A 26,386-nucleotide genomic window follows, 5' to 3' on the forward strand; every position below is an offset into this window, starting at 1 on the left:
GGATGTTTTCTTCCAGCAGGGGCTACAAAAAGCTGACCTCCCTGACTGCAGCCAGGAGATCCAAACATACGTTAATAGATATCTAAACATCATCTACAGATGTTTATTTACTCTGCCTGACTCCTCCTCAGGGTATCCAGTTCGGGTCCCTTTCTGTTCTCCAAGCAGAGCCCCTCATCCCTGTCCACAGACTGGGCCCCGCTTCCCTCTGGGGTATCATGCATAAGGGATGCGACTCCTGAGGAAATGAGTCCAGGAAAAATGTGTCCAAGAAAAACAAGCGAGGAGGGTAACAGAAGAGGGACTGAATCAACTGAAGTATCTGAGTCCAGTTGTGGGAGTCAGAGAAAGAGGGCAGACTTCAGTGTTTACATGCTCTAAATGATTTACTCCCTAACATTAAACTTCACCATCTTTCCATTCTTCTTCTGCTCTTAAATCATTCTTTAACCTTTCTCCTCCTACCTCCCTTTTTCACACCACTTTTCCTTCCTTCTTTTCTTTTTAGCTGTTGTACTATACCCTTAATTCCTTCCCTCCATTCTTCTTTTATTCCTTTATTATAGCTGATAAGTTCAGAAGGGCTGAAAAGCTGCTCATTTCCTTCAGAGTGCTTAAAACAAAGTGAATGGGGTGGAGTAAACCACTTGTTCTTACACTTGTCGGACACTTGAGTTAAGAGGGCCGCATCTGAGAATTGTGGATCTTTCTAAAACTAGCAATCTAACACTCACTTCCTCTCATGGAGCGATTAGCCATTTAAGGTGGTGAGAAAATAAGGAGGGTTTGGACTGTTTTAGATCCTCTGTCATTCGTTGCAGAGAGCTGTGTGATATCATGAATGCTTTAAAGGAAAAGTTAATAATGGAGCATTAGCACCAGTAGTTATCTAATCTATATTCCTATGAGTATGAAATATGTATCCATTTGACTTTTCTATAGCCAGTTTCTGTTAAAGTTTAGACTACATTAGACTACAAATCTTGGTGGTAACAGTGAGCCACATTGATGTTTTCAGGAACAGCTGCAAAAACTTGGCTTTAGATATCTTTGATTGACATACAAATTTGTTTGTTTCCGTCAAACCCGGGCCTTAATCCATCCCCTTTCCTCAGAACCAACTGTTATTTTTCTAGCGCTGCAGACTTTCATTATTCTGGCACTCCTGCTCGAGGCAGCTTGCGTAGATACCTGCTCTCGCCAGGGAGAGTTTATATAAATGAGTGTTGTGTGAATGTAATAAAAGTCCACTCTGTAGGACCCGTAGATGTTTCAGAAGCAGGACACGGTTGTCAGCTCCCATCGTCGACGTCAGAAGGAAAAGATCGTGCTGCATAGCATCGTCCACAACAGTTTCTGTTTGGATTACGGTGTTATTTCTGAGAAGATACATTATATACAACCATCAGGAGGGCAAGCCAACTGTTAGACATGAGACATTAACAGTGTTGGTGATGGTGTAAAGGCAGAACTCAATGGATACCCAGTGTAGATGAAAAACAGACGTGGAAGCAAGTGTGGGAACAGTTCATTTGGAAAATTGCTAATATATGTGCACATGTAAGCTGCAGATAGAAGGGTTTTCATTAAACCCAGCAGCTGTTGATTATTGTTAAATATCTGTAGCATTTTGTACCTTCAGCATGACAGGAAACTAAGAATGAAACAGGAAGCTTTTAAGTAAAATTGGTACATTTGAAATTTTTAGTGGCGTTCTGTTCATTGTTAATGTCATGTTTATTGTTTTCCTCTAAGATGCCGTAGAGTTAGCTCCATAGGTTTTGGGATAATGGCATAGTTTTGCATCCGTGCACCACCACACTGGGTTTATAATCATTATTCATGGAGGTTTTATAAAACTTTTGTATTCATTGTTTAGGAAACTGGGCCACACACACAGTCCTCCATTTTCAGAGGGTTGAAAGTTCACCAATTACGCACTGCGCTTACACTCATGAACCAGAAGGCCCGATTAGATTTTGCCAGAAAAACTCTGAAAAGAGGACGCATGGGTTGTACCAGAGTGATTTTAAGAGAAAATTATGGAGAAGGAAAGAAACAGCTTGTGATCTGAAGCATACCACATCATCTTTCAAACATCGTGGAGGCAGTGTTATGGCATGGGCGTGTGCAGTGTTATGGCTGCCAGTGGAACCGTGTCAGTGGTGTTTATTAATATTAATAATAGAAGTAGCAGGGATATACTCTCTGCTCAGGTTCAGGCAAATACTGCAAAACTGATAAGACTGCAGTTCACAGTCCAAGTGAATAGAGAGCCAAAGTAAAGTGCAAAAGCAGCCCAAGAGCTTCTCAAGGCAAAGAAAGGTTACAGCCTTTGATTGATTGCAATCAACAAATCTTAACCCAAATAGAGCGTGCTTCTCAGTTATTAGATACAAAATTAATGCAAAAAGAGGCCGGACAGAGGGTCTCATGGGAGGAAACGCAGTATTTGGTGATGTCATTGGTTTGTAGACTTGAGGCAGTCGTTGACAGCGAATGATTTTCATCCAAATATTAAAAACATTATGAATTTGTTTAATAAATTTTGAGGCTATGAAGAAAGGGAACATGCATAAAATCACTGCATTACTTTTGCAGTCTGAATCACATCCTGACTGTTTGATCTAAAATCCAGTGTGGTGATGTACAGAAACTTAAGAACCGAACTGTAACTGCTGTTTGTGTCATTGGTCATGACTTTGCTGATGATTTTTGTCTTAAAAATTCATCTTTAATTAGTTGTTCTTTTCATATGTAAAATTAGGGAATCTCCCTCGTAGTTCCTGGTTTTTGCAGACGGACAAACAGATGGAATAACAGGGCAAGCTTCCGGCCAGTTGTTTATTGATTTGTTTTATTCCTCTCGGATGTCAGAGGTTTGCATAGCGGGCCGTGCGTTCCCATCCTGTTCTTAATGGGTCGTTCCAAAAGTGTCCACCCCAGGGGACAGTCTGGACCCAGATGAAATTTATGGTGTCAGACGGGGGAACTTTTAATAGATCTGTGATTTAGGAATGAGAAATGTAAACACACCCGTGCACGCAGAGGGGGTTACGGCATTTTATACAGCATGTGAAGAGGAGGGATTTTCTCAGAGATTTCTTGATACGAGTGATACATCATAAAGTTGCTCGCTGAAGCTTACACAGATAAAGCAGTGGAGCAGATGTGGATGCTAATATGGCAATGGGAAATCCAAAAACACATGTGAAGTGTCATACAGGCTAGATGTTTGGCAGTGGGAATGAAGCCGGAGAACGTGACTGATGAATATTTAAACTTTCCAGGTGTCACTGACATCTCTGGCTGAAGTCTGCAGCGCTGATGAGTGTGGGTGGGCATGGCCAGAGGAGAGATGACATCATGAAGTGCATAGTACACTAAATAACTGCAGCAAGAAATATGCTAAATTACCAAAGATCAGGTAGTTGCTCTTTAAGTGGCGATCCTTTTTTTGATCCTGGGAAAAGACACAAATCACTTTTGGGGCTAGATAAGGAAGGCCACTCGGCATAAAATAATAAGACAGCAGTTGAGTGTAGCTTTCACCTGTAGTTTCATCAATTCAGATGGTGTTCATTTCATTTATATTTAATTTTCTATTCCACAATTTCATTGTGAACAGGTTTTAATGAATATCAGCTTCAGCTGAAGAAGCATTTCCAATGAAAACAATGCAATAAAACTGAGAGCGAGGCGCAGGGGCATTGTTAAATTTTCTTGAAAACCACCCAAAGGGGCTCAAGCAGTTCACAAAGCGAATGGGAAAATGAGTTTTTGTGTAAAAAATTATGTGAACAGCTGCTTTTAATTGTTTCTGACTGTAAGACTTCACCAAGACGAGCTGATCCACACCCGCACCTCCGCAGGTCAGCAGCGCCTCATGATCAGGTGCATTGCATATTTTTGAGGTTCGCTTGTAACCTCTAGAAAGTCTCTGCTGTTGATTGAGCACAAAGGTTCTCCAAATAGATTCTGATGTGACATGTTTTAATGACCTGCTTTGTGCGTGTGTGTGTGTGTTTGTTTCCAGTCGTGCAAATGAGTTTATGCCCCTTAAACGATGTGGGAAGTGACTGAAGCCGTCAGGGTTTTATTGCTTATCACAGTTTTCCTTTTGGAATTTTTGACAACCACAGTTTCTTTGCGCGCTCTCGTTATCACTCTTTGTGTTACTGTTTTACTTTGTATTTTGTTGTCTGAGCCCGTCTGTATTTCCTTTCAACTCCTTTTCACCTGTTTTCCCATGTTTCAGTTTCTGTTGTTTATTTGACCCTATGAAATCTTTTCTGTTGACGACGATAATTTACACTAACTCCTACAAACTACACGCACATCTAAACCAAGGCTCTTGCTCTGGTGGTTTAGATCTGCTGTATTACCTCTAATTAGAATAATGAGGGTATTCAGCCACCTAGTACGCCTGCTCCATGAAATTTTCAAAAATCACCACATACAGCGTAGTAAGCTGTATTTAGAGTCGATGCTGTATCATCAAGCAAAAATGGGCAAAACACAGATAACACAAAGAAAGGCACAGAGCTTAATGTGAAGAATTCAGCTCAGTTCATAAAAATGAATAAAATTAATGCAGTTAGTTTAACAATTAATCTGCCGTTTGTTTGTGTGTGTTTTTTTTTATAAAACAAGAGGATATAATAAAAGACAAGGAGCCTAATAATACGACTGAAAGACTTAAATTTTGTAGACAAAGTCAAAAATGGTTTTAGTTAATAGTTCTTCTAACAACCTCCAGAGTTCACTGTTATCTGTTGTTGTGACCTCATTTGATCATTTAATAACTGAACCTGAGCCACAGTAGAAAAAAACTACATCTAGAGTGAACTCTCATAGTTGCTGCTATTATTGGTAATACTTGAGTAGAAATAACTCTTCTGATATTGACTAATGAACTTAATCTTTTGATCTTTCTGGGGAGTTCATTGCAGTATTTATTTATTTTTTTAGGTGTAGAGTAATCTAATCAGAAGTTAAAGAAATACTTGTCAGCTGTGATCCATGTTGCGTTGTGGAGCTCACGAGATCAGAGTCCAGATGTATGACGTATGTCTGTGATAGAAAGCAAACTAAAGCAGCGCAGACGGCCATTATTTCAGAGACCGGTCTCCTGAGCTTCATATTCTGCTGAAGTTATGACCAGCCTTCAAAGGGAGAGGAGTTGACAACTAAGCTGACCGGCATTGCCTGTGCATGTATTCATGGTCTCTATCAGTGGCTGATTTCTTGGTCATTCTTCCCCCGGTGGAGACAGGAAGGGCAGGCAGACTGACAAAGCAGGGGAAGAAGACATGCAAAGGGAGAACACTCGAGAGCTTTGGAGAGGAGGTGAGGGAGTGAAGGGTGGAAGTAGTGAGAGTAGATAAGAATGGGGAGTATGGATGTGTGAAGGAAATGGTACAGTGTGGAGGACCTCTCCTTAACAAGTGGGGAAGACTGAAGGGAGACTTTTTAGTGCATTTGAGAATTAAGGAGAAAAGAAATGGCGTAGTTCTACCGTCCAAATGAACTGGCTACTGTATGTGATGTGGAACAGGTGTGGTTTGTTTGCTTGGGGACATACACGAGTTTTTAACATCCCTAAAACTGACAAACTCTGACAACCGCGCAACCACATCTAAAGGCAAATGTATACCTGATCTAGTTTTTCAAAGGTAAAGTGAGAAGCATTATGGTGGCATCCTTTTCACTGTACCACTCTTCTTCTTCGATCTCTGAAAATCCTTTATCGGTTCTCTTGTTAGCCCATGCTGAAAGATACAAAGCAGATCACAAAGTTTATACAAGTTTTCTAGACAAGGACCTCTCCTGCACACACACACACACACATATTTGAGACGGCTATTGGTTTGCCAGAACCATTTGTCTTCAGAAAATTAGTTAATCTTCATTTCATGAGGACTATGCTTATTATCTGTGTGTATGTGCAGAGTTAATGGAACCAAAAAAAAGTAAATGTAAAATTCAGAGCAGTGTTTATCACGCTGGCCCTGGTTCAGGCTGCGTGTGAATGGTTTTGACAGGACTGTCGTCGATGCTGTGCTCTATAGGCAACATCTGCTGGGTCAACAATGTGCACAGACAAAGCACACACCTGGTTGCTTAAAAAAATCCGCCCACAGGCAAAGCGCGCACACACACACACATACACACACACACTGGAGGCACATGCTGCATGTTTACAGTTGCAATTACACGAGTTCGGCCGAGGCTTTTTCTCACACTGTCTGCATCGGATTTGAGCTTGTTTGAATTTTTGTGTGACACTATTTAGGCTCCCTGCGTTTTTATTAATTCCTTTCGGCTCGCTGGTTCTAGCTGCATGTGACACTGCTCGAAGGACTTCTGTCAGCAGACAAACAACGTCACTGTGTTTGTTGGTTCTCACAGGGATACTGTTTGGCCTCCAAACCTTTGAGAGCACCACTTACTGACCCAGAACTCCAGGATCATAAAAAAACAGCAAGTTCCCATAGTATCCCCATGCTCACGTGTTTTATGACCCCTTCTTAAAGTACTCCTCTCATATTATTCAGTTTTCTTCCCACCAATAATTGTTGACTCTGCGGGTCCATCGAGCAGCTCCCTCGAGTGTGTGAATAACTGTAATGATGCACTGTGATGAGATTAAGTACTGTGTTTTCCATTTTTTTTAAGGGTGCCTTAACACGCCTATGTGAACAGTTATTCTGAGGTCACTTTCAGGAGATAGGAATTAAAATAATAATAATAATAATAATGTAGCAGACTCTCAGCTGCAGATGCTTCTGCCTCTGGGAGGCTCTCATTTTCTTACTTTCTATTTACATGCTTGCCTTTTCCCTTTCGTCACTCTGGGTATCATAATCAAATTGTTATATTTAGCTTGCAGATTAGGGGGATGTCTGCAGCCTCAAACGCTCTGAATATGGCTGAACAGCCATTTCAACTGCCCTTTCTCTTTTCATTACTGAGACATTTGACAACAGAGTCTGGCTTTATTTACATTAACTTAATCTCCTCGCTGCCCTATCGCTGTCCTAAAATAACAGTGTGCACAGCTCTTAGAAGCTCTCAGGTCCTGCACGTGCCACATTTCCAGCTGATGTTTATCGTGTTTGAACTGTTTCCAGGCAGATATTTCTGTGAGTGTGGTTTAGTCTGTTCATTTAAAGTTAAAAAGAGCTAACATGAGTGAAGAGGCATGTTAGTGGGTATTTGCAGTATAAAGTTTAGCCACTGGGTGGGTGTAAAGAGAAGGGGAAAGGTAAGGAAAAAGATGGGGAAGTGTATGTCTCCCCCTGGTGATCTAAACCAAAATTCCAACTGGAAGTTTGAAAAATAAAAAATAGTGTGGAGAAGGGAAAAACTGGGAATTATTATTGAATCAGAATGCAGTTTGACACATTTCTGTTGCATTGTTGTGATGCTTTGGTGCCTTTGGTTTTTTTGTATCTCTTGATAACACTTGTCTTATTCTCATTATTTTGTTTCCTTATGGAATTAAAACCGGGTAAGTAAGCGATTTCTTTGCTCTCACCCTTTTTGCTAACACAGATATGACCAGTGTTAGCTTTAACAGTCATGACTGAAACAAAAGAAGATAACTGACAATTTATTCTTAAAAGTTTTTTTTTCATATATGAAGTTTATTTGATGTGTTGCATCCTTGACTTAAAATTTATCAACTCTGTTTTTCCTATCTTTCCAATTTCAGGGCCGTCCTGGGCCTCTTGGTCCACAGGGCCCACAGGGGCCACCTGGGCGAACAGGAGAGGAAGGCATCCAAGGCCCAAAGGGGCAGAAAGGCGACCGTGGTCGTGATGGAAACATAGGTCCTAAAGGAAGCGTGGTAAGTGCTCATGTCTCATCTCTGTAAACTATTAAACACATGACAATGACAGCTATTTTGTTTAATGTGCAATTCTTGTTGCTCCACAGGGAATGACTGGCATACCTGGCTTCTCTGGCAACAACGGTATTCCTGTAAGTACACCGTGCTGTCAGGATGAACGTTGTGGGAGAGTGTTCAGTTTAATTCAATTCAAAATAATGTATACAACACCAAATTAGACCAACAGTTGCCTCAGTGCACTTATTGCATATTGTAAGGTAGACCCTACAATTATACATGCAGAGAAAAACCCAACAATCATATGAGCCCCTATGAGCAAGCACTTTGGCGACAGTGGGAAGGAAAAACTCCCTTTTAACAGGAAGAAACCTCCAGCAGAACCAGGCTCAGGGAGGGCGGCCATCTGCCGCGACTGGTTGGGGTGAGAGAAGGAAAACAGTGTTGATTCTGCTTGTGTCGCTCTCTCTGCAGGGACACCCAGGACAAGCTGGGTCCAGAGGGAAGCCAGGTGCAGATGGCTGTAACGGGACTCATGGAGATTCAGGGGCACCAGGATTTCCCGGCTCTCAAGGCTCCCAAGGTTTTCCTGTGCGTAATGCCAAGTCTGCTTAGATAGTTATTAATACAAAGAGACTAATGTCCCGTAAGTTACTGTATATTTTGTTTTCAACTCTCAGGGACAACCAGGCAGGAAAGGAGAGAAGGGAGACAATCTGGAGATCAGTGTGTATATGCGGCGATTCAGGGTGAGAAAGAGGACTCCACACCAAACCTGCCTTTTCTTAAGAAGAACATCCAAGTGCAAAACATTATGTTCATGGCGTGACAAGACTTAATCCATATAATATCAAACTTACTAACTTTATGCATCTTTAACCGTCCCTCCTCAGGGTGATCCCGGCACACCAGGATTTGATGGAGCATTTGTAAGATCCTTTAACGAACCTAGAAAATTACTTTTATGTGGTTGCAGTGTCCCCCAAAGATCTGCGATTTGATCCTTTTTTTTTTATTCAGGGGTTTCCAGGAGATCCAGGGTCAAGAGGTTACAGAGGCGTGCAAGGACCAAAGGTTCACATCTTTCAGTTCATTAGTTTAGTTGTTATTTTATAGTTTCAGACCTGTTATTATGTAACGTGATTGATACGAATATCCTTCTGTCTTCTCCCAGGGTCCCCCAGGTCCTCCAGGTCCTCCTGGACCAAAGGTAAGGCAGCAATATTAAATAAACACTTATGTAGACACTTCATTAGGCTTTTTGCCTTCAGAATTGTCACAATTTTTCATTGCATAAATTCAACAAGGTGCTGGAAACATCCCTCAGAGATTTTGCTCCATAGTGATATGATAGCATCACACATTTATATCTCAGCAGATTGTCATGTCTTCATTCTTGAATACATGCTGGCATGTGATTGGCTGATTAGATATTTTAATTAATGAGCACTGGATAAAGTGCACATAATGAAGTGACCAGTGAGTGAATGTAATGTGTTTAAAATAAACATTCAAATTATGTTTTCTTTCTGACAGGGTACGATGACCAGAGTCATTAAGGGAGTCAGAGGAGATCTAGTGAGTGATCATTTGTGTGTGTGTGTGTGAGTGTGTGTTGCTACTTCAATAACTGTAAATGTGTGAAAAACGTATTTGCATCTCTTTTACATTTCATTGGGTATTAAAAGTATTTTTTCTTTTAATTCCTGAATATTTGTCTGGCAGCTACACAAATACAGATTCATTTTCAAACTGGGGACAGATGTTGGTGAAGTGTTAGCAGCACAGCTACAGAAGCAATTCTGCTCTAAGAGTGTGAGGTAGTGATCGATTTTTAAAAGCTTTTATAGGGAAAATATCCAGTGTTACATCATAAAACAATGAAAATCAAAGAGAAAAGTTTTTGTTTTTGTTTTTTTGTTTTTTTTTAAAAAAGGTATTTTGTAGTAAATCTATCTTCTAAGTAGGACTGTGCAACAGTCTGGTGGCACCACTGATGTCTTTATATTTGTGTTCCACGAAGCTAGAGGTTGTTTTGTTTTTCATTATTAAAATAGTCTTGAACAAGAATTCACCAGACTTTCTGAAATTCCTTTATTTATTTATTTATTATTTTGGGACATTGGCTGCATTTTCACTCAATCTCCTTACCTGACCATTTTCAGAGGAATGTGGTTCTGTTTTTTAGTCAATTAGGCATAAAAAAGACACCTAACAGCAGTGAGGCAAGTAAAGGTGGACCCAAAGTGGCTTTAACGCAGAAATCTCTTCAAAACATTACACTATGACACTCGGCGAACTGTGGAGCGTAAACTAATCCAGTGTTTCCCAACCTTTTGGAGCCACAACACATATTTCACATTGGAAAAATCACACGGCACACAAGCAAACAAAAATGTCACAAAAAGTATATTTATTGAAATATAATGAAAATTTACTCTCATTTTACTTACTTGGTGTGAACCCTGGGCCTGTTTAGTTGAGCCAGGTCAGACTAATCACATCATCTTCAAATAATTATCCATCGCCATTACCTGTGACGTTGTCTCACTCGCAGCATGGCTATGTACTTTTGTATTTCTTAGTCGCCTTCTTCTGTTTTACTGGCAGTTGCCAACCAATGACTGTAGAAAACAGTCTTTTCTGTTGGCTACCCACCTAACTGTAACAAGCAGCTGTACTGCCCTCAAGTGGAAGATAATGTAATTGTTCTGCCTGTCACTACACACCATTCGCTTATAGTACCAATCAGGTGAAGTTGGATAATCTTCACACAGTTGTTGGGAAACACTGAATTAACCTATACGTCTGTAATGGGACACAGAACACACAGGAAACACAGCTTTATGGGAAGGTTTGACAACAACATAACCAAGAACAGAGGAAGGCTGAACACTTAAATACACACAAGGCAATAAGGCACAAAAGCGACACCAGGGAACACAACTGAATAGAATCTACTAATAAGACGGAGGGAACAAAACTGAACGTGAAGCACATGAGACGAAGACTAGCAAAATAAAACAGGAAGTGACAAACAAAGAGACAGACTAGACAAGACAAGACTCAGGAAACACAGGCTGGCTAAAAAAAAAGTAACAAAAAACAAAAGCCAGAACACTAACTGGAAATAGAAATTTACAGAAACTCAAGGACTCAATCACCATCAAAGACGTAGTGCTCCAGCAAAACCAAAAACAAAACTACAAGAACACCGAAAACGCAGCAGCAAATCTCTTAAGCCAGAACAAAGAATAAAAAACTCAAAACACTGTGTCAATGACACAGGAGCCATGACACTGTTGTGTTTACACATAACAGAAAATGTAGCAGAGAACCAACTGTAATGGTATGTTTAGGCACTTTGTTACTAACAACCTGCCACAAAATCACATCGTTTGTTCCTTTTTCTTTGAATGAATTTATGAAGAAAAATGCCAAAGATAAAACAGTTTGCCAGGCATAACAGTTTGGGGTTTATTTTGCATCAGCAAGGTTATTACCAAAGAAATATTACGTGTCATATCTCAGCATGATGTCCTTAAAATTTTAAGAAACTGGACTAGTGGAGGACAAAATAGGATGCCTGCAGGAGGTGAACAAAATTCATATCTTTAAGAAACAGGCTGGCTGTAAAGAAGCCATTCTTAAGAAAGGGGAAACGGCGAGAAAAGGATGAAGTATAATATATTTTTATATTTTTCATATATTTTGCTGCTAACAGTTCTGTGTATGTATGCTCTCACCACAGGGAGAAATTGGACCCCCAGGGCCTCCAGGAAACGATACACATGAGCAAGTTCTGTTCAATGCAACTGAATTTCAGGTCCTCATTTTTGCTCATAAACCTTTGAAGATAAAATGAAAGGGAGTGTCACAAGCACTAACATATATCATAAAAATACTTTGTTTTAGGGTCCTCCTGGAGACAAAGGTGTAAAAGGAGAAAGAGGGGCGCTGGTATGTTACCACTGATGACTCATCATACACATTTAGATCACAAACACAGATATAACACATCCACGTAAGTGCGATGTTCATCATTATTATTATTTCTAATTAACTGGATTTATTTTGTGTGATTTCAGGCAGACAACAAAGGAGAGCGTGGAATAAAAGGAATGCCTGGACCACGGGTTAGCTCAGCATACTTCTAAACATGCTATCAAACCACTTTCCTTTGTCCTGCTCTTATGTCATCTGCTGCTCTGGTTTCTGTTCTAGGGTCCACCTGGTGCAAATGGAAGACCTGGACGAAAGGTAAAAAGAGATGTCACGTTATGGTTGTATTCTTAAAATAATATAAAACACAGTTTATTAATCTGACAATCACATCTCTCTGTAGGGTGATTACGGTGAAAGAGGACCAAGAGGCAGAGATGGTCCTAAGGTGAGCACCTGATGCTGTTTCATTTCTTTTCTAAATGACTGGTCAACAGAAGGTGTAGACAGTTATTTAGAATAAATGGCTTAGTTATGATATTGTGATTAAAAACAGCACAATGTGCACGTGACAGTCACACACAGACAGTCAAATATCTTATTAGTTGAAGTACAGAGGAGTACAGAAAGACTTAGGCTGTATTTGTGTTTCAGGGTGTTATTGGTGACCCGGGAGAGGTGATTTCACAAGGACCTTTTTGGGACTCAGCGGGTAAGTAACTAACACAAGAGAAACAGTCAAATAATGAGTCAGTGGAAACCAGAAAAATTATTTTGATTAAGATAAATCTGAAACTGTGCTGAAAAGCCACTCAATGGAATGAGGCAAGTTTACTAAGGTCAAAGGTCAAGTGACTCTAAAGAAGGTTATTGTAGTCTACATGAGCTCAAAGTTCAGTCAAGGCTCTTGTCCAGGAGGGATGTCAACACAACATTTGTTCATGGCATCTGGTTGAGGGTACATTAGAAATCGTTGTTATACTGACATGGAAACAAAGATGGTCCAACATTAATAAAGTGACACTGAAATCAGACTAATTCTATACGAACAGTGTTACAGAGTTTGGTTTACCATTGTCTGAATGATTTCTTAGCAAACCATGCCTGGAAGCTGTTGATGTTACCTTTTGCGTAAATGCTAAAAAATGCTTCTTGTGTTTTCTTTGACTTTATAAGCCGGTCCTCCTGGCGAGAAAGGAGAGAGGGGTTCGATTGGAGACCAAGGTGTACCTGGTCTGCCAGGACTTCCTGCCTCTGAAGAACAACAAGGTATGTAAACAGAAGCTTTCGAAGGACACGAAACCTTTGACTTAAACAACATCGCAGTTGTTATGAAAAGAGCAGCTGACTGCTGCACGTTCATACTGGTTATTTGTGGCTCGACCTGCTAACACGTGAACAGCCCTTTAAAGCCAAGTGTATCATATTTGATATATGAGCTTTTGAGGCTTTTACATTATCAGTGTGATTTTTGTTTCTCCCTGAAAAATCAAAAGAAACAGCACAATAGATTTTAAGGACTAAATTGCAAAAAAAAAAAAAAATGCCTGCATTTTCTGGCAATTATTTCATGGTTCAGGCCTTAAAAGGATCATGTGAACAGATCCCAAAAAACTATGTGGGGCAAAGATTCTGTTATTATGTTTTGACGGGAAAGTGTGGGAAACGTTAAAAACCCTGGCCGGTTGCCTGGGGTTTGATATAACTAACATCAATAAACACAAACTTAGGAAGCTGGTCTTATGGGCCTTTGTAATAATCTTCTGTGTACTCCCTTCTTCTATCCCAACAACTGTAAAAAATAAAACTGTCATTTCAGCTGCTGTTCTCTCTAGTAAGCACCACCAGGTTTCTACCGATGTGGTAAAAGATCAGCATTTGCCTTTTTGAGTCACACGTTGTTTGTAAGACTCATAAGTAGTTTCCCTTTTCACGTCATTTGGAGAAATAAAATGGCTAAAAACTCCACCTCTACCACCTTCACCTTCACCCAGTTACAGTAGTAGTATTAGTTTCCCAGGCCTTGTTGGAGTTGCGTTTTCACTGTGGAGGAACCATCTGTCAAAATCTGCCTAACTTGTGACTTTGTGGTGACTCACATTTTCCCCTTGGGCGTAGCCTAAGCAGAAAAAGATGGGAATGGGTTAACCTCCACTTGCCTTTTGATGACAGTGTTTCCTACTACATACTTCAGAAAACTGTCTGCCCTGCTGTGCTCACTTCTGAAAAGTAGCGTCAATCAAAATGAGTGATATCGTTTCAGTGCTTCGGATGAAGGACAAGAGATATAAATAGCTATGCAGTCCAGGTCTCTTTCACTGAGCCAAAATGCAGAAGCAGTGTGTGAAGAACTAAGTACACCCAATGATAAGGTAACCAAAGTCATGCGGCCATGCTCTTTTTAAAGAGAAAAGCATTCTCCCGGCAACTCTCCCAAAGAAACCTGCAGTCTTTTTCTTATTCTACTGTCATGAACTTTAACGGCTAACATGCTAACTGAGGTCTGTGGAGGCTGAGCTGTTGGGTTTGTTTGATTCTTTGAACATTGCATTCTGACATTCGGGTTAATTTGCTGGCTCCTGCCTACTACTTACCTTTGTAATTCCTATGGAGGCAGTAAGGTTGTACTTAGTTCTTCACACAGCAGCTTTTGCTTTCTGTAATACATGCTATGTTGTTGTTCATCTTTGGTTGTATATAAATCAATAAATCAATCTGGAAAGCCCTGATTTTTATCATGTCCTGATACTTAAAACTAAAACTTGGAAAATAGCTGTTGTTTTTTTTTGTTTTTGTTTTTTTTACATATGAAACTACTAGGTAACCCTATTTGATGTTATAGGTTGAGAGTTCCTTGTTTGACTTTCCAAAGTTAATAGAAATTGGAATGATTTAAGCCAGGGGTGTCAGACGCCAGACCTCGAGGGCCGGTGTCCTGCAGATGTATCCTTAATGCAACACAGCTGATTTAAATGGCTAAACTACCTCCTCAGCGTGTCTTGAAGTTCTCCAGAGGCTGGTAATGAACTAATCATTTATTCAGGTTTGTTGACCCAGGGTGAGATCTAAAACCTGCAGGACGCCTCCCCTTGAGGTCTGGAGCCTGACACCCCCGATTTAAGCAACTTTAACACTATATTTGTACCACTGTGATAGGAGGCGTGTGCCGATGTCAAAACTCCTGGACTGTTGTTATAGCCGCAGAAATAACTTCTGAAAACGTTGTTTGTTTCCATCAGTCTTCGTTTTGTTCGGGCCAGAAGGTTTTGGTGGAGATAAAGGAGACAAGGGCCAACAAGGTGAACCAGGACGCCCTGCTCTCAGTGCAGGACCACAGGGAGTCAAGGGGCGCAGCGGGGAGATGGGCCCTCCTGGACCAAAAGGGACATGTGAGGGAATCAGGTTACTTTTATTGTTGTCTCTGTTTGTAAAATCTGTTACATCTTTATGTATTATACTTTTATTTGCCTTTAGGGGGAGAGTACCACAAGGGAGCCCCAGGTGAGAGAGGAAGGCCTGGAAACGCAGGCTCCAAAGGACCAAAAGGTGAAGTAGCAGTTTTCTAAACTGTTAATATTATAAATAAATAAAAAAGCAGTCATTTAATCAGAACAATTTCCTCCTGTGTACGTTTAGGTGATCATGGAGAATGTCAGTGCAACGTTGTAAATGCTATACCTGGTTTACTCGGCCGTCCCGGTGATCCTGGCGATCCGGGGATGACTGGAGAGTTTGGTCAGGAAGGTGATCCAGGAGATCCAGGTCTCCAAGGAGACGAAGGTTTTGCAGTAAGGCAAAATAAAAAAAAAAAGACAAACTCTACTTGTACAGACAAAAAAAACCCAAACATTTCCTTATTCCCCTCCGCTTTGTTCTCTTGTGCTATAGGGATTTCCTGGGCTCGATGGTTTGCCAGGCCCAAAAGGTCGTAAGGGGGACACAACTATCGCCAAAGAGAAAGGTGCCTCTTATCTTATTTTTGTCTTATTTCAGATCAACAGTAGAGTTACAAGTGAGCAAGAAAAGAAATACCATGTTTATTTGTGTTTGTGATTGTTTGCATGCCTGGCAATGTCTTTGTATTCCCAACAGGACATCACGGTGACCCAGGAGATTTAGGAAAAGATGGTGAGCCAGGAGCACCTGGGGCTCCAGGCAGAAGCGGTCAGGCTGGTTTACCTGGCAACCGAGGTCCTCCAGTGAGTCCATCACTATTTCACATTGTCTTTACCTTTAAAAAAGTCTCCTACTCTGTGATTTGCATCTTATCCTAAACTATTTGTTGCTCATTTGTTCCCTTTACTTGCCTTGCTTGAGTACCAACAATCTTAAAATGCAGTGATTGTGATGGTCCATATAAATAGGGAGAAGGACCCAGGGGAGAACGTGGGGACAAAGGTTTCCCAGGTATTTCTGGTCGACCGGGCGCAGTAGGGTTGAGCGGAGAACCAGGTCTAAATCTTGAGGGTGTCAAAGGTGTGCGTGGCTTACCTGGTGACGACGGTCTCACTGGCTATGATGGAAGTCCAGGAACACCAGGCAGTCCAGGTAATGAGCTGCCTCCTTACCTACTTCTATTCTGTCTTATTTGTGGTGTTGCATATATCTCCTCTAAGGCTTTGTCTCCTTACAGGCATTTTACTCATTTTCACTCTACTAAATATTACATTTTATTTTGTCTTTTTTAAAATATTCTCTTTTGTCACTTAATGCAAGGAAGTCAAATGGGAATGACGATTAATGGCCGGTGTTTAAAAGAGGACGATGCATGTAGATTGTTTTCCATTTTATTGACTTTTCTTCCTTTGCCTCGTGCTATCTCTTTGTTGCAGGAGCTCCATCTCTCAAACCAGCTGCAGCTGAGCTTGTTTGAGATAATGCTTGTGCTTTTGAATAACTCTTATTTCGAATGCCTCTCTCTTTCATTCTCCCTCATTTGCAACTGAAAGGCAGCTGTAGTCTGGCAGGAGGAGAAGGACAGGTGGATGTAACAGGTAGCTGGCATAACAACGTTTTCACCTTATTGCTTCGATTGTGACTACTCTGTTGTGCTTTGCTTCTAGGTTATTTGTTTGGGATGCATGATGAATTATGAAATGTTTAAAATATTTCAGTGTGTCCAGACACCAGCTAATGTAAGGATAAAGATAATGTCACTTTCTCAAAACCGTTCACGCTGGGCAGCAGTAAAAGTTCACCTTCACCAAAGTAGTTCTTTCTAAACACTTTGACGCACATTTAAAATCTTGTCCTGAATATCATGTTTGTTATTTTCTTCTCAGGCCCTTGCGATACATTTGTAGGACCTCCTGGATCACCTGGACTTCCAGGGCCTACAGGATTATCAGGAGTTAAAGGTAAAATATCAAGACCCTGATGCTATGCTTTGTTCCTTGCGGGGGAACTATGTTTTGATACCTTCTTTTACGCTCAATCCAACAGGTCTTCCTGGCCAAAAAGGACCACAGGGTTTCTATGGAGTAAGAGGAACGAAAGGAGAATTAGGAGATCAAGGCATTGGTGGCCCCCCTGGACCACCAGGTGAAGACTGATAAGAAAATCCCAAGGGCCAGTTTTAGTAACAGTATACACTTGCACAAAACCCTCTTTTGGTGTTAAAAGGCTACTGTTGGTACTTCCTTAAGAGGCATAGTGTCAGTCTTTTAGTTTCTTTGAACCTTTTCTCTCATCAGGTTTTTGACCCACTAATTTGAGCTGCTTTTTGTTCATTGTGTTGGTCGCTGTTGATGAACTTGCTATGACTTTATTAATTTGTGCATTTTTAAGAGATCATCTGCAGACCTTTGCACTCCCATCAGCCCTTTTTTTTTTGAGATTGTACTGTAGCATCATGCTAATTTTCCCCGTTTAGTAAATCTGGCCCCAACTGTGCAATAGTCCTGTAGATAGAACTGTTCTAATTGTTGGTTGAAATATTATCTTTAGTCTATATTTTCTTTTGTTGGTTCTTTAAACAGGTTTTACAGGCCCTCGTGGAGACTTGGGAACCCCAGGCACTAAAGGCTCCGTAGGAGTCGCCGGCTCATCCGGTATGTCTGGTCGGCATGGAACACAGGGTGAAAAGGGTGTTCATGGAGAAATCTTGGATGCAATGCTTGGATCACCCGGAGACCCAGGACTGCCTGGACTTCGAGGGGTTAAAGGCCATTCGGGAGAACAAGGAGAACCAGGTTATCCAGGTAAGCAGTTTCTCTTTTTCATTTTTTCAAATCCCTAATTTGATAGGTATGATTCATGGTTTATATCCATCTACTTGTCCAGGAATGGGTGGCATGCCTGGTATGACTGGCTTAAAGGGTAAGGTTGGCCCTCCGGGGCTGCTGGGGGAGGAAGGAAAGCCTGGACCAGATGGCAATTTTGGCTATCCTGGTGATCCTGGGAGGACAGGTCCCCGAGGGCTACATGGTGCAGTTGGACACCCAGGTTAGAAGAATATACACACAGGTGTACATTTCCACAAATCTTCACATTTATGTCTGACATCCCTCTTATGTCTTGTTGTCTAGGTTTAACTGGAGAGAGGGGAAATGAAGGAGACCCAGGTCCTCCAGGACCTATTGGTTTAAAAGGTATCCCAGGGGAATTTGGAAATGATGGCGTCATCGGAGAGAGTGGTCCACTTGGTGATCCAGGATTTCCCGGTTTAAATGGACGCCCTGGCGTTCCAGGAATGAAGGGTTTGTTTCTTAATTAATCAAATGCTTAAGACCATAAAGAAACACAAAATAAATTATGTGAACATGCCCACCATTTGTCAAAATGTTCTGTGGTTCCTCCATTTTAAGGATACAAAGGGTCACATGGCATGTCAGGTTTTGAGGGTCGTAGTGGTGATTTCGGATTGAAGGGCCACAGTGGACTGAAAGGAGAGTCGGGACTGCAAGGTGAAGTAGGCCTAAAAGGAATAAAAGGCCAAGGTGGAGAAAAAGGTGAGACTGGCACCTGTAGATTCCTTGAGCTGTTTTGAAACTGGACAAAAACTCAACAACTGACCACAACTGTCTGCTAGGTGATCGTGGTCTGACAGGACCTCCTGGGGAGAAACCAAAAGTTCCTCCACAGATGCTTGTTGAAATGAAAGGACTCAAGGGAGAGGGTGGACCTGTAGGAAATCAAGGTTTCATTGGGGCAAGAGGTGTGAAGCTCAAATCAAAATTTATTTCCTCCTTTTGTCTCAGTTTCTCTGCTCTCTCACCCCTAACTTTGTCACATCTTACTCTTTTCCAAAGGCTCTAAGGGTCTTCCCGGTGTGCCGGGGGAGGAGGGAACCCATGGTTTCCCCGGGGACCCCAGCAATGAGAAAGGATATCAAGGAGATCCAGGTCCAGAGGGGCTACCAGGAATCAAAGGAATGCCAGGGATAACTGGAAACCGAGGAATTACTGGTTTCGGGGGAATGCCTGGTGTAAAGGTGAAACTATCAATAAAATGAATGTAATTCAGTTATCAAGGGGCAACATCCAGGTCTGAATGAAGATGTGGAAGTCTTCCAATACTCACTTGAGGAAGGCTCTAAAGCAAGTCAGCTGAAGTAACTGACTTATTGGAATGTCCAACTTTATCTCTATGAGACATCGATCCCGTGCACCTTACACTTTGCTAGTGCTGTACATGAACATGCTATAAGTATGCTTTTGTTAAACTCGCTTATATTTCCTGCGCTCAGCTAAGTTATGAAAAAAAGTTTGAAACTGCAGACTTAATACTAGCATCCCTGGCTCTAAAAAATTATCCCCTTGCACTAGTGTACAGGTGATGTAAAAGGCCCGTTCAGCTCATCATGCACTGTTTTCACCACGGCTAGTGCTAGCAGCATTTGCTAGCAGACAATGCACCTACCGTCAGTAAAATCTATATAAAGATTTTACTTCACAGTAACACGATCAAGCTCTATGTCTGTGTTTTAGCTCTATGTAGCCACAGAACACCCCCCCACTCCCACCACATCAGTGCTAAACAGCAGACAGGTGCAGCTAGATTCTAGTAGGTGGATATAGTGGAGCAGTTAGCAGCTAAAAGCTAAAGTTCCCTAAACTTCCTATAGAAGTAGTACTTCTCCAAAGAAAAATATTGTTTAAAAGTTTTATATAATTGAGTGTGATTTAGAGACAGTGAGGCGCAAGGATACTATTGGAGTGCAATATAAAAAAACAGGTGTAAAGTGATTCAGGATAAACTGATCCAGGATAAAGTCTAGTTATGTATCTTGACCCTCTGATCTTTACAATTTCTTTCTCTATCTTCCCTTCCTGAATGGTTTGAGAACTTCTTTAAATCCTAAATTTATATTTTCAGCTTCGTCTGTAAAAATTCATGTTTTTACCAGCATGTTCAGCACGTTTCTTTTCTCGCAGACATCATTCCTGTGTGCGCATATGTTTTTAATTGTCCACATATAACTTTTTTAGGGAACTAAAGGGAGTCCTGGTGCCTATGGCTCATCGGGTGAAACAGGAAGGAAGGGAGACAGAGGTACAGCCAGGAACTTTAATTTCAGACATTCTGAGATTTAAACACTGATTATAGTGATCATGAGGGAAATTTGGATGTGGTGTTAAATTGTAATAAATTTCACAGGTGAGAAAGGCCCTCGTATAGACCTTCCTGGAGTTCCTGGATTGAGAGGAGAGGATGGATTTATAGGAGAGCCAGGTACAAACTGTAGCTCATCAAATTTCTTCTTTTCTTGTTTTGATTAGCAATTGTTAACTAGTGATGGTCTGAAATTAAATGATATAATACCCCTCTTAAAGGCCAGACAGGACTAACTGGAACGACTGGGGACAGAGGTATACCTGGCTTTGAAGGTATTAAAGGCATGAAGGGAGAGGCAGGCATTCTGGGATTACCAGGATTTCCAGGTAGAACACACACTCACACTGACCACTTAATTGTACAGTTTTGAATGCTAGATATTATATATGCATGACACTGCATTTACATGTATATATTTCATAGGATCGGATGGGCAGAAGGGAACGTCTGGTAATCAAGGTCAAAGGGGCCTTCCAGGCTCTCCTGGGCAAGAGGGCCAACCAGGCATTCCTGGCTTCCGGGGTGTCAAAGGTCAGATAACTGTCCTGTTCTTTCTCTTCAAACTACATGCCTGTTTTCTCCAATATTATTCTGTACTATGAAAATGTGTACAGGTCTTCCTGGCCCAAAAGGTCTTGATGGATTAGATGGATTGAAAGGGCAGAAGGGTTTCACTGGAACACCAGGTACTATTTTCCAAGAATTCATGGACATTTTTCCCTGTGTGCAATCCTAAAACATATAGAATATAATACCTCTACTGGAATATACCACTAATATTTCAAAATAAAGGTCAACCACTACTTCAGATACACAAAGGATAGTGGATGAAGAACATCCAAAATAGCAAAAAAATAGCATCACAAACTGGGGGTTAGACTCTAAACATAATATCAAAATGTGTCTTTGTCTTTCATTGGTTGTGTATTCATAGACATTAAAGCAACAATTAAATCCAGCCTAAACAGAATGAAAGATATGTCTTGCTTTTTCTGTGTTGCAAAAACTTTAGTAACCCCACATTTCCTGGCTTTTTCCATCAGGTCCAAACATCACTGGACCTGCTGGGGAGACGGGAATTAAAGGACAGAAGGGAGACAGCGGTGACCCTAATAACCAGCCAGGTTCTCCAGGTGCACTGGGTTCGAAAGGCTTCCAGGGACCTCATGGTTAGTCTCTACCGTCATGCATTAATAAGACTCATTTGTAATACAATTCAACTTTCTTAAAGCTGACACAATCCCATGTTTCATCCATTCAGGTGATCAAGGACAACCTGGCCCACCAGGATTCCGTGGCCCCCCAGGATTAAATGGGACCCCAGACAGAAGGGGACCCCTTGGGGACTCTGGCTTTGCTGGGCCTAAAGGATACCAAGGTAAAAAAGATTCAGTTTTGTGAAAGGAAACCATTGTTATTTCACACCAGTACACTGGGATGCTTTGTCTTCAATTTATCTGTATTTATTAACCCGTATTGACGTATTTTCCAGGTTTCACTGGAAACAGAGGTCTTTCTGGTGTGGACGCTCCCCCAGGAGAGCAGGGTGTAACAGGAATAAATGGCTTTCCTGGATTCCCAGGAAGGAAAGGAATTAAAGGAGATCAAGGTCCAGTTGGATACATAGGGTCAAATGGTATTTCTGGGAAGAAAGGTACGGATTAAATTAAAACATTTAACTGTGTTTAAATTAGTACTGCATGAGTGTGCATGGTCAAATAATCAGCTAATGGAATTGCAACAGTATTATTTAATTTCTAGAGTTTGTCACAACAGTACAGTTTTGTATAAAAAAAAAAGATTGTCACTGCACTCTTTGTGTCCTATGAAAAATTAAGCACACTGTAGTATTCGGTAGCTTGTACTTACTTGGAGTATTTTTTTCTGTGCAACTATATCAGTCTCACACATTGCTGTGGATGACTTTTGGCCCCTTCTTCTTTACGTTGCTTCAGTTCATTCAGGTTTGCAGGTATTCGTTAATGCAAAGCTCTCCATTTGTGTTGCCAACTTACCACCTTGATTCTTTTCTTTCTTTTTAGTTATTCTGCTGTAGCTTTACTGGTTTGCTTGGGATATTGTCCTATTGCATGTCCCACTTTCAACCAAGTTTTAGCTGGTAGGCGGATGGCATCACATTGGACTCTAGAATACTTTGGTACACAGAGGACTTCAGTGACTGAAAAGTAACAGGGCGTCATGGCTGCAAAACAAGCCAAAATCCTCACCCCTCCACCACTGTGATTAACAGTGGGTATGAGGTGTTTGTTGATATGCTGGGTTAGGTTTTCACCAAATGTGGTGCCGTGCATTATGGCCAAACACTTCCACTTTGGGTTTAGCTGTCCTAAGGACATTGTTCCGGAAGTCTTGTGTGCATTCAGAGGTAAATTTGCAAACCTAAGTCATATGGTGATGTTCTTAGAGAAAATAATTTTTCTCTGGCAACCAAACAAGTCATACTAGTGCAGTCTTTTTCTAATTATTCTGCCATTAACTTTAACATTTAGCTTGCTAAATGAGGTCTGAGATGTAGTCTTGGTTTTTTGGAGTTTCTCTAAGCATTGCACAGTCTGAAACAGGATAAAGTTACAGGGATGCCCACTCCTGGGAAGACTGTGTTAACTCAAACTCCATTCCAGCAAACTGCCTAAATGTCTGCTTTTTAGAGGTGGTCACACTCCCCGGCGATCAGTTAATCAAGTGCATTTGCTACTTACCCTCCTAATTCCTATGGAAGCAGTAATGGTGCACACAGCACTCCTGTGAAAAGTTTCTTTTTCACATGACTATAATCAAAGGAGCTTGCAAAGAAAAGCGTCTGGACTTCTTTAAGTTACTTGAAGACCTTTCACCTCTCATCCGAGAAGCTTCTTCAGTTCTAAGGTCAAATGGTGGAGAGTCCCAGATATAAACCTAGTGGGAGTATCCCCCCACAGAGGAACAAAGCGTTGCTGGGTCTGAAATGCACCGGGATGTCATGCTACTCAGGAGGGTTTTCTCCAAGCATGACATCCCGGTGCATTTCAGACCCAGCAACACGCTCAGACAAAAACTGGTTCACCCGAAAGACAAAACACCAAAACACAGACTTAACAATGTGGTGTATGCTGTACAGTGCAGCGAGGAATGCCCAGACCTCTACATTGGAGAGACCAAACAGCCACTTCACAAGCGCATGGCACAACACAGAAGAGCCACCTCCACAGGACAAGACTCAGCAGTCCATCTGCATCTTAAGGATAAAGGACACTCTTTCGAGGATGCCAATGTTCACATTTTGGACAGAGAAGACAGATGGTTTGAAAGAGGAGTGAAAGAAGCCATCTATGTCCACTGTGAGCGACCATCTTTGAACAGAGGCGGTGGTTTACGACACCAACTCTCTGCCATCTATAATCCAGTTTTGAGATCCCTTCCCAGACGCCTTAACGCCCACTCACAGCCATCTGATCTCAGGAATTCGCATGATAAGGTGGGGCCAGGTTTCACAATGAACTCACCCGAAACTCTGGCTGATTGGGACCCACACCCAATTTCACACCTTGGCTCAGGCGATTAGAGGATCATCAGGGGGTCCTTTTGTCCCTCTGTGGGGGGTTACTCCCACTAGGTTTATATCTGGGACTCTCCACCATTTGACCTTAGAACTGAAGAAGCTTCTCGGATGAGAGGTGAAACGTCTTCAAGTAACTTAAAGAAGTCCAGATGCTTTTCTTTGCAAGCTCCTTTGACTACGATGACCTGGATGACTGAGAACCTTCACAGACACACATGACTATAAGTTTTTTGGAACGGTAGACTTCTTACTAGTAATTTAGGTCAAAGAAATACTGTTGAATTACCTAAAAATCACACAAAGAAGCTTAAGTTACAAAAAGATTGTGCCAAAGATGCCCCATACGGTCCTGCTAAGGCATATTATGATGATTAATTTCATCTGCTTTTTTTGTTACAGGAATGAAAGGAGAGCAAGGATTCATGGGATTACCTGGCAAGACTGGTATAAAGGGAGAAAGAGGGCCAGTCGGTCCAAAAGGAAGCACTGGACTTCCAGGTTAATTATAGAGTCATAATATACTGACTGACCTCTAGGTATCATACCCTGTGTGGGTACATGTATGCTCGTTTTCTTTTTGTCTTCACTGTTATATGATCTGTTTTCCAGGTCTTCCTGGGCCTACAGGAAACCAGGGTCCTCCTCCAGTTTCCATCAGAATTCCAGGAGAGAGGGGACTTCCTGGACCACAGGGTATCCGAGGACCCAAGGGGTATATAGGGGATCCAGGTGCACAAGGTCTTCCTGGAGATCAAGGTTAGTTATTGTAAAACTTTTGCTGTTGACCATTCCTAAAAATTGTCGGGCCCAATTAATACATATAGATATTGTTTCTGTACAGGGTTCATGGGACCCATTGGACAAAAAGGAATGCCAGGGATCAGTGGTAGACCGGGAATCCCTGGATTGCGTGGCGAAGGTGGACAAATTGGCCACCCTGGTCTACAGGGCATGGAAGGTGCGTCTGATACTCTGGTGTTTTGGAATTAGCTTAATAAAACCTGGATTAAAAGATTTAAAGTAAGTGTGAACTATAACATTGTGTGAGTGTTGATTTAGTGAAAAAATGTCAAATGTCTGTTTGGATTATCGTAATATCATAGAGTAGATGGTTATCAGGTCTTGAGGCCATATATGAAATACTGAATGATTCAGGTATACTGAGTATGTGAATGCATCACCTCAGTAGGTTATAAGACCACCGAATGAACTCCTCATTCCTCATTAGGTCACCACGGTAACCCGGGAATTTCCGGTTTACCTGGCATGCCTGGCCGCAGTGTCAGTGTGGGTTACTTGCTGGTGAAACACAGTCAGTCCGATCAGATACCCATGTGTCCCGTGGGTATGGCTAAACTGTGGGATGGCTACAGCTTGCTGTACCTCGAGGGCCAGGAAAAGGCCCACAACCAGGACCTTGGTAAGTCATCCTAAGTGTGAAAATTACTCTACATGTGTTAATGTGTGTTAAAGGTTTAATGGCTTCTTCGTGCTGAATGTTGTTCTTTACAACTGCGGCTGCATGTTTGTGGTCACAGTCACGCAGAAGCAATGTTTCACTATTTGTAACTTCCTGATGGTGTTGCATGATAGAAATGAACCTCTTGATTATTTTAAGGCTGCTTTTAAAATGTTGACCGACAGATTCTGTCAGATTACTTTAAATCTGTTAAATAAAACTATTTAAAGTGTACCACACAGACAAAACCTTTCAAAGAAGAAAAAAATACCATCTTCTTATTATACATGACAAGTTCGTAAATTTATATATTTATATAATATGTAATAGCTTGATTTGTTTTTCACTTGTGTGATATTTAGTGATTTAATTTCTTTACATTTTGCTTCAAAGGAGCCAGAAATTCCTGTAATTTTTATAAAATGTTTGTATTTTCTTTTTTTTTCAAGGTTTGGCAGGCTCCTGCCTCTCAAAGTTCAGCACCATGCCCTTCCTCTACTGCAATCCAGGAGACATTTGTTACTACGCCAGCAGAAATGACAAATCCTACTGGCTGTCAACAACTGCCCCGCTACCTATGATGCCTGTAGAGCAGGGCGACATAAAACCATACATCAGCCGCTGCTCAGTGTGTGAAGCTCCATCAGTTGCAATAGCAGTGCACAGTCAGGACATCACCATCCCACAGTGTCCTGCAGGCTGGCGCAGCTTGTGGATTGGCTACTCCTTCCTCATGGTGAGTTTCAGGTTCAGGTTCCAGAAGTCTGATTTACAGTGTGTGTGTGGGATAATGTGCAGACAGAGAAGTTGCATAGTTGTAGAGTAGCATGTGGCTTTGTGAACCATAAATCCAATTCCTAAACCATCTTGCAACCAACATGCATTTTTTTCTAATAGCCACCAGGGGGCGACTCCTCTGGTTGAAAAAAGAAGTCAAATTGTGCAGAAAAGTGTGAACTTTGACCTTAGTAAATATTTCTCTGTTATATTCATGGTCTGAATTTCTAGTTTTAAGTCT

General features: G+C 41.4%; 1 protein-coding gene across 2 annotated transcripts in view; it reads left to right on the forward strand.

Moving 5' to 3' along the window:
* col4a2 (collagen, type IV, alpha 2) overlaps positions 1–26,386 on the forward strand; it is a 59,776-nt gene that overhangs the window by 31,802 nt on the left and 1,588 nt on the right. The window contains exons 5-47 of one of the 2 annotated variants that reach the window (XM_040005268.1): positions 7,718–7,852; positions 7,942–7,986; positions 8,327–8,443; positions 8,533–8,601; positions 8,746–8,781; positions 8,873–8,926; positions 9,027–9,062; positions 9,389–9,430; positions 11,604–11,678; positions 11,768–11,812; positions 11,941–11,988; positions 12,077–12,112; positions 12,198–12,242; positions 12,449–12,506; positions 12,971–13,063; positions 15,034–15,183; positions 15,269–15,340; positions 15,431–15,582; positions 15,683–15,755; positions 15,887–15,993; positions 16,159–16,342; positions 16,744–16,788; positions 17,077–17,151; positions 17,237–17,335; positions 17,773–17,994; positions 18,077–18,238; positions 18,322–18,492; positions 18,601–18,744; positions 18,825–18,950; positions 19,045–19,226; positions 20,224–20,287; positions 20,393–20,467; positions 20,569–20,676; positions 20,774–20,881; positions 20,965–21,036; positions 21,394–21,519; positions 21,612–21,728; positions 21,843–22,004; positions 24,309–24,407; positions 24,519–24,665; positions 24,751–24,867; positions 25,138–25,329; positions 25,818–26,104. In XM_040005268.1, coding sequence (XP_039861202.1) covers positions 7,718–7,852; positions 7,942–7,986; positions 8,327–8,443; positions 8,533–8,601; positions 8,746–8,781; positions 8,873–8,926; positions 9,027–9,062; positions 9,389–9,430; positions 11,604–11,678; positions 11,768–11,812; positions 11,941–11,988; positions 12,077–12,112; positions 12,198–12,242; positions 12,449–12,506; positions 12,971–13,063; positions 15,034–15,183; positions 15,269–15,340; positions 15,431–15,582; positions 15,683–15,755; positions 15,887–15,993; positions 16,159–16,342; positions 16,744–16,788; positions 17,077–17,151; positions 17,237–17,335; positions 17,773–17,994; positions 18,077–18,238; positions 18,322–18,492; positions 18,601–18,744; positions 18,825–18,950; positions 19,045–19,226; positions 20,224–20,287; positions 20,393–20,467; positions 20,569–20,676; positions 20,774–20,881; positions 20,965–21,036; positions 21,394–21,519; positions 21,612–21,728; positions 21,843–22,004; positions 24,309–24,407; positions 24,519–24,665; positions 24,751–24,867; positions 25,138–25,329; positions 25,818–26,104 — 4,572 coding nt within the window. The remainder of the gene's footprint in view (positions 1–7,717; positions 7,853–7,941; positions 7,987–8,326; positions 8,444–8,532; positions 8,602–8,745; positions 8,782–8,872; positions 8,927–9,026; positions 9,063–9,388; positions 9,431–11,603; positions 11,679–11,767; positions 11,813–11,940; positions 11,989–12,076; positions 12,113–12,197; positions 12,243–12,448; positions 12,507–12,970; positions 13,064–15,033; positions 15,184–15,268; positions 15,341–15,430; positions 15,583–15,682; positions 15,756–15,886; positions 15,994–16,158; positions 16,343–16,743; positions 16,789–17,076; positions 17,152–17,236; positions 17,336–17,772; positions 17,995–18,076; positions 18,239–18,321; positions 18,493–18,600; positions 18,745–18,824; positions 18,951–19,044; positions 19,227–20,223; positions 20,288–20,392; positions 20,468–20,568; positions 20,677–20,773; positions 20,882–20,964; positions 21,037–21,393; positions 21,520–21,611; positions 21,729–21,842; positions 22,005–24,308; positions 24,408–24,518; positions 24,666–24,750; positions 24,868–25,137; positions 25,330–25,817; positions 26,105–26,386) is intronic. The other variant, XM_040005269.1, reaches the window with a different exon arrangement.

The sequence above is a fragment of the Simochromis diagramma genome, unplaced genomic scaffold (genome assembly GCF_900408965.1).
Source record: "Simochromis diagramma unplaced genomic scaffold, fSimDia1.1 OVJJ01000501.1, whole genome shotgun sequence".
In the NCBI taxonomy this organism is placed as follows: Eukaryota; Metazoa; Chordata; class Actinopteri; order Cichliformes; family Cichlidae; genus Simochromis; species Simochromis diagramma.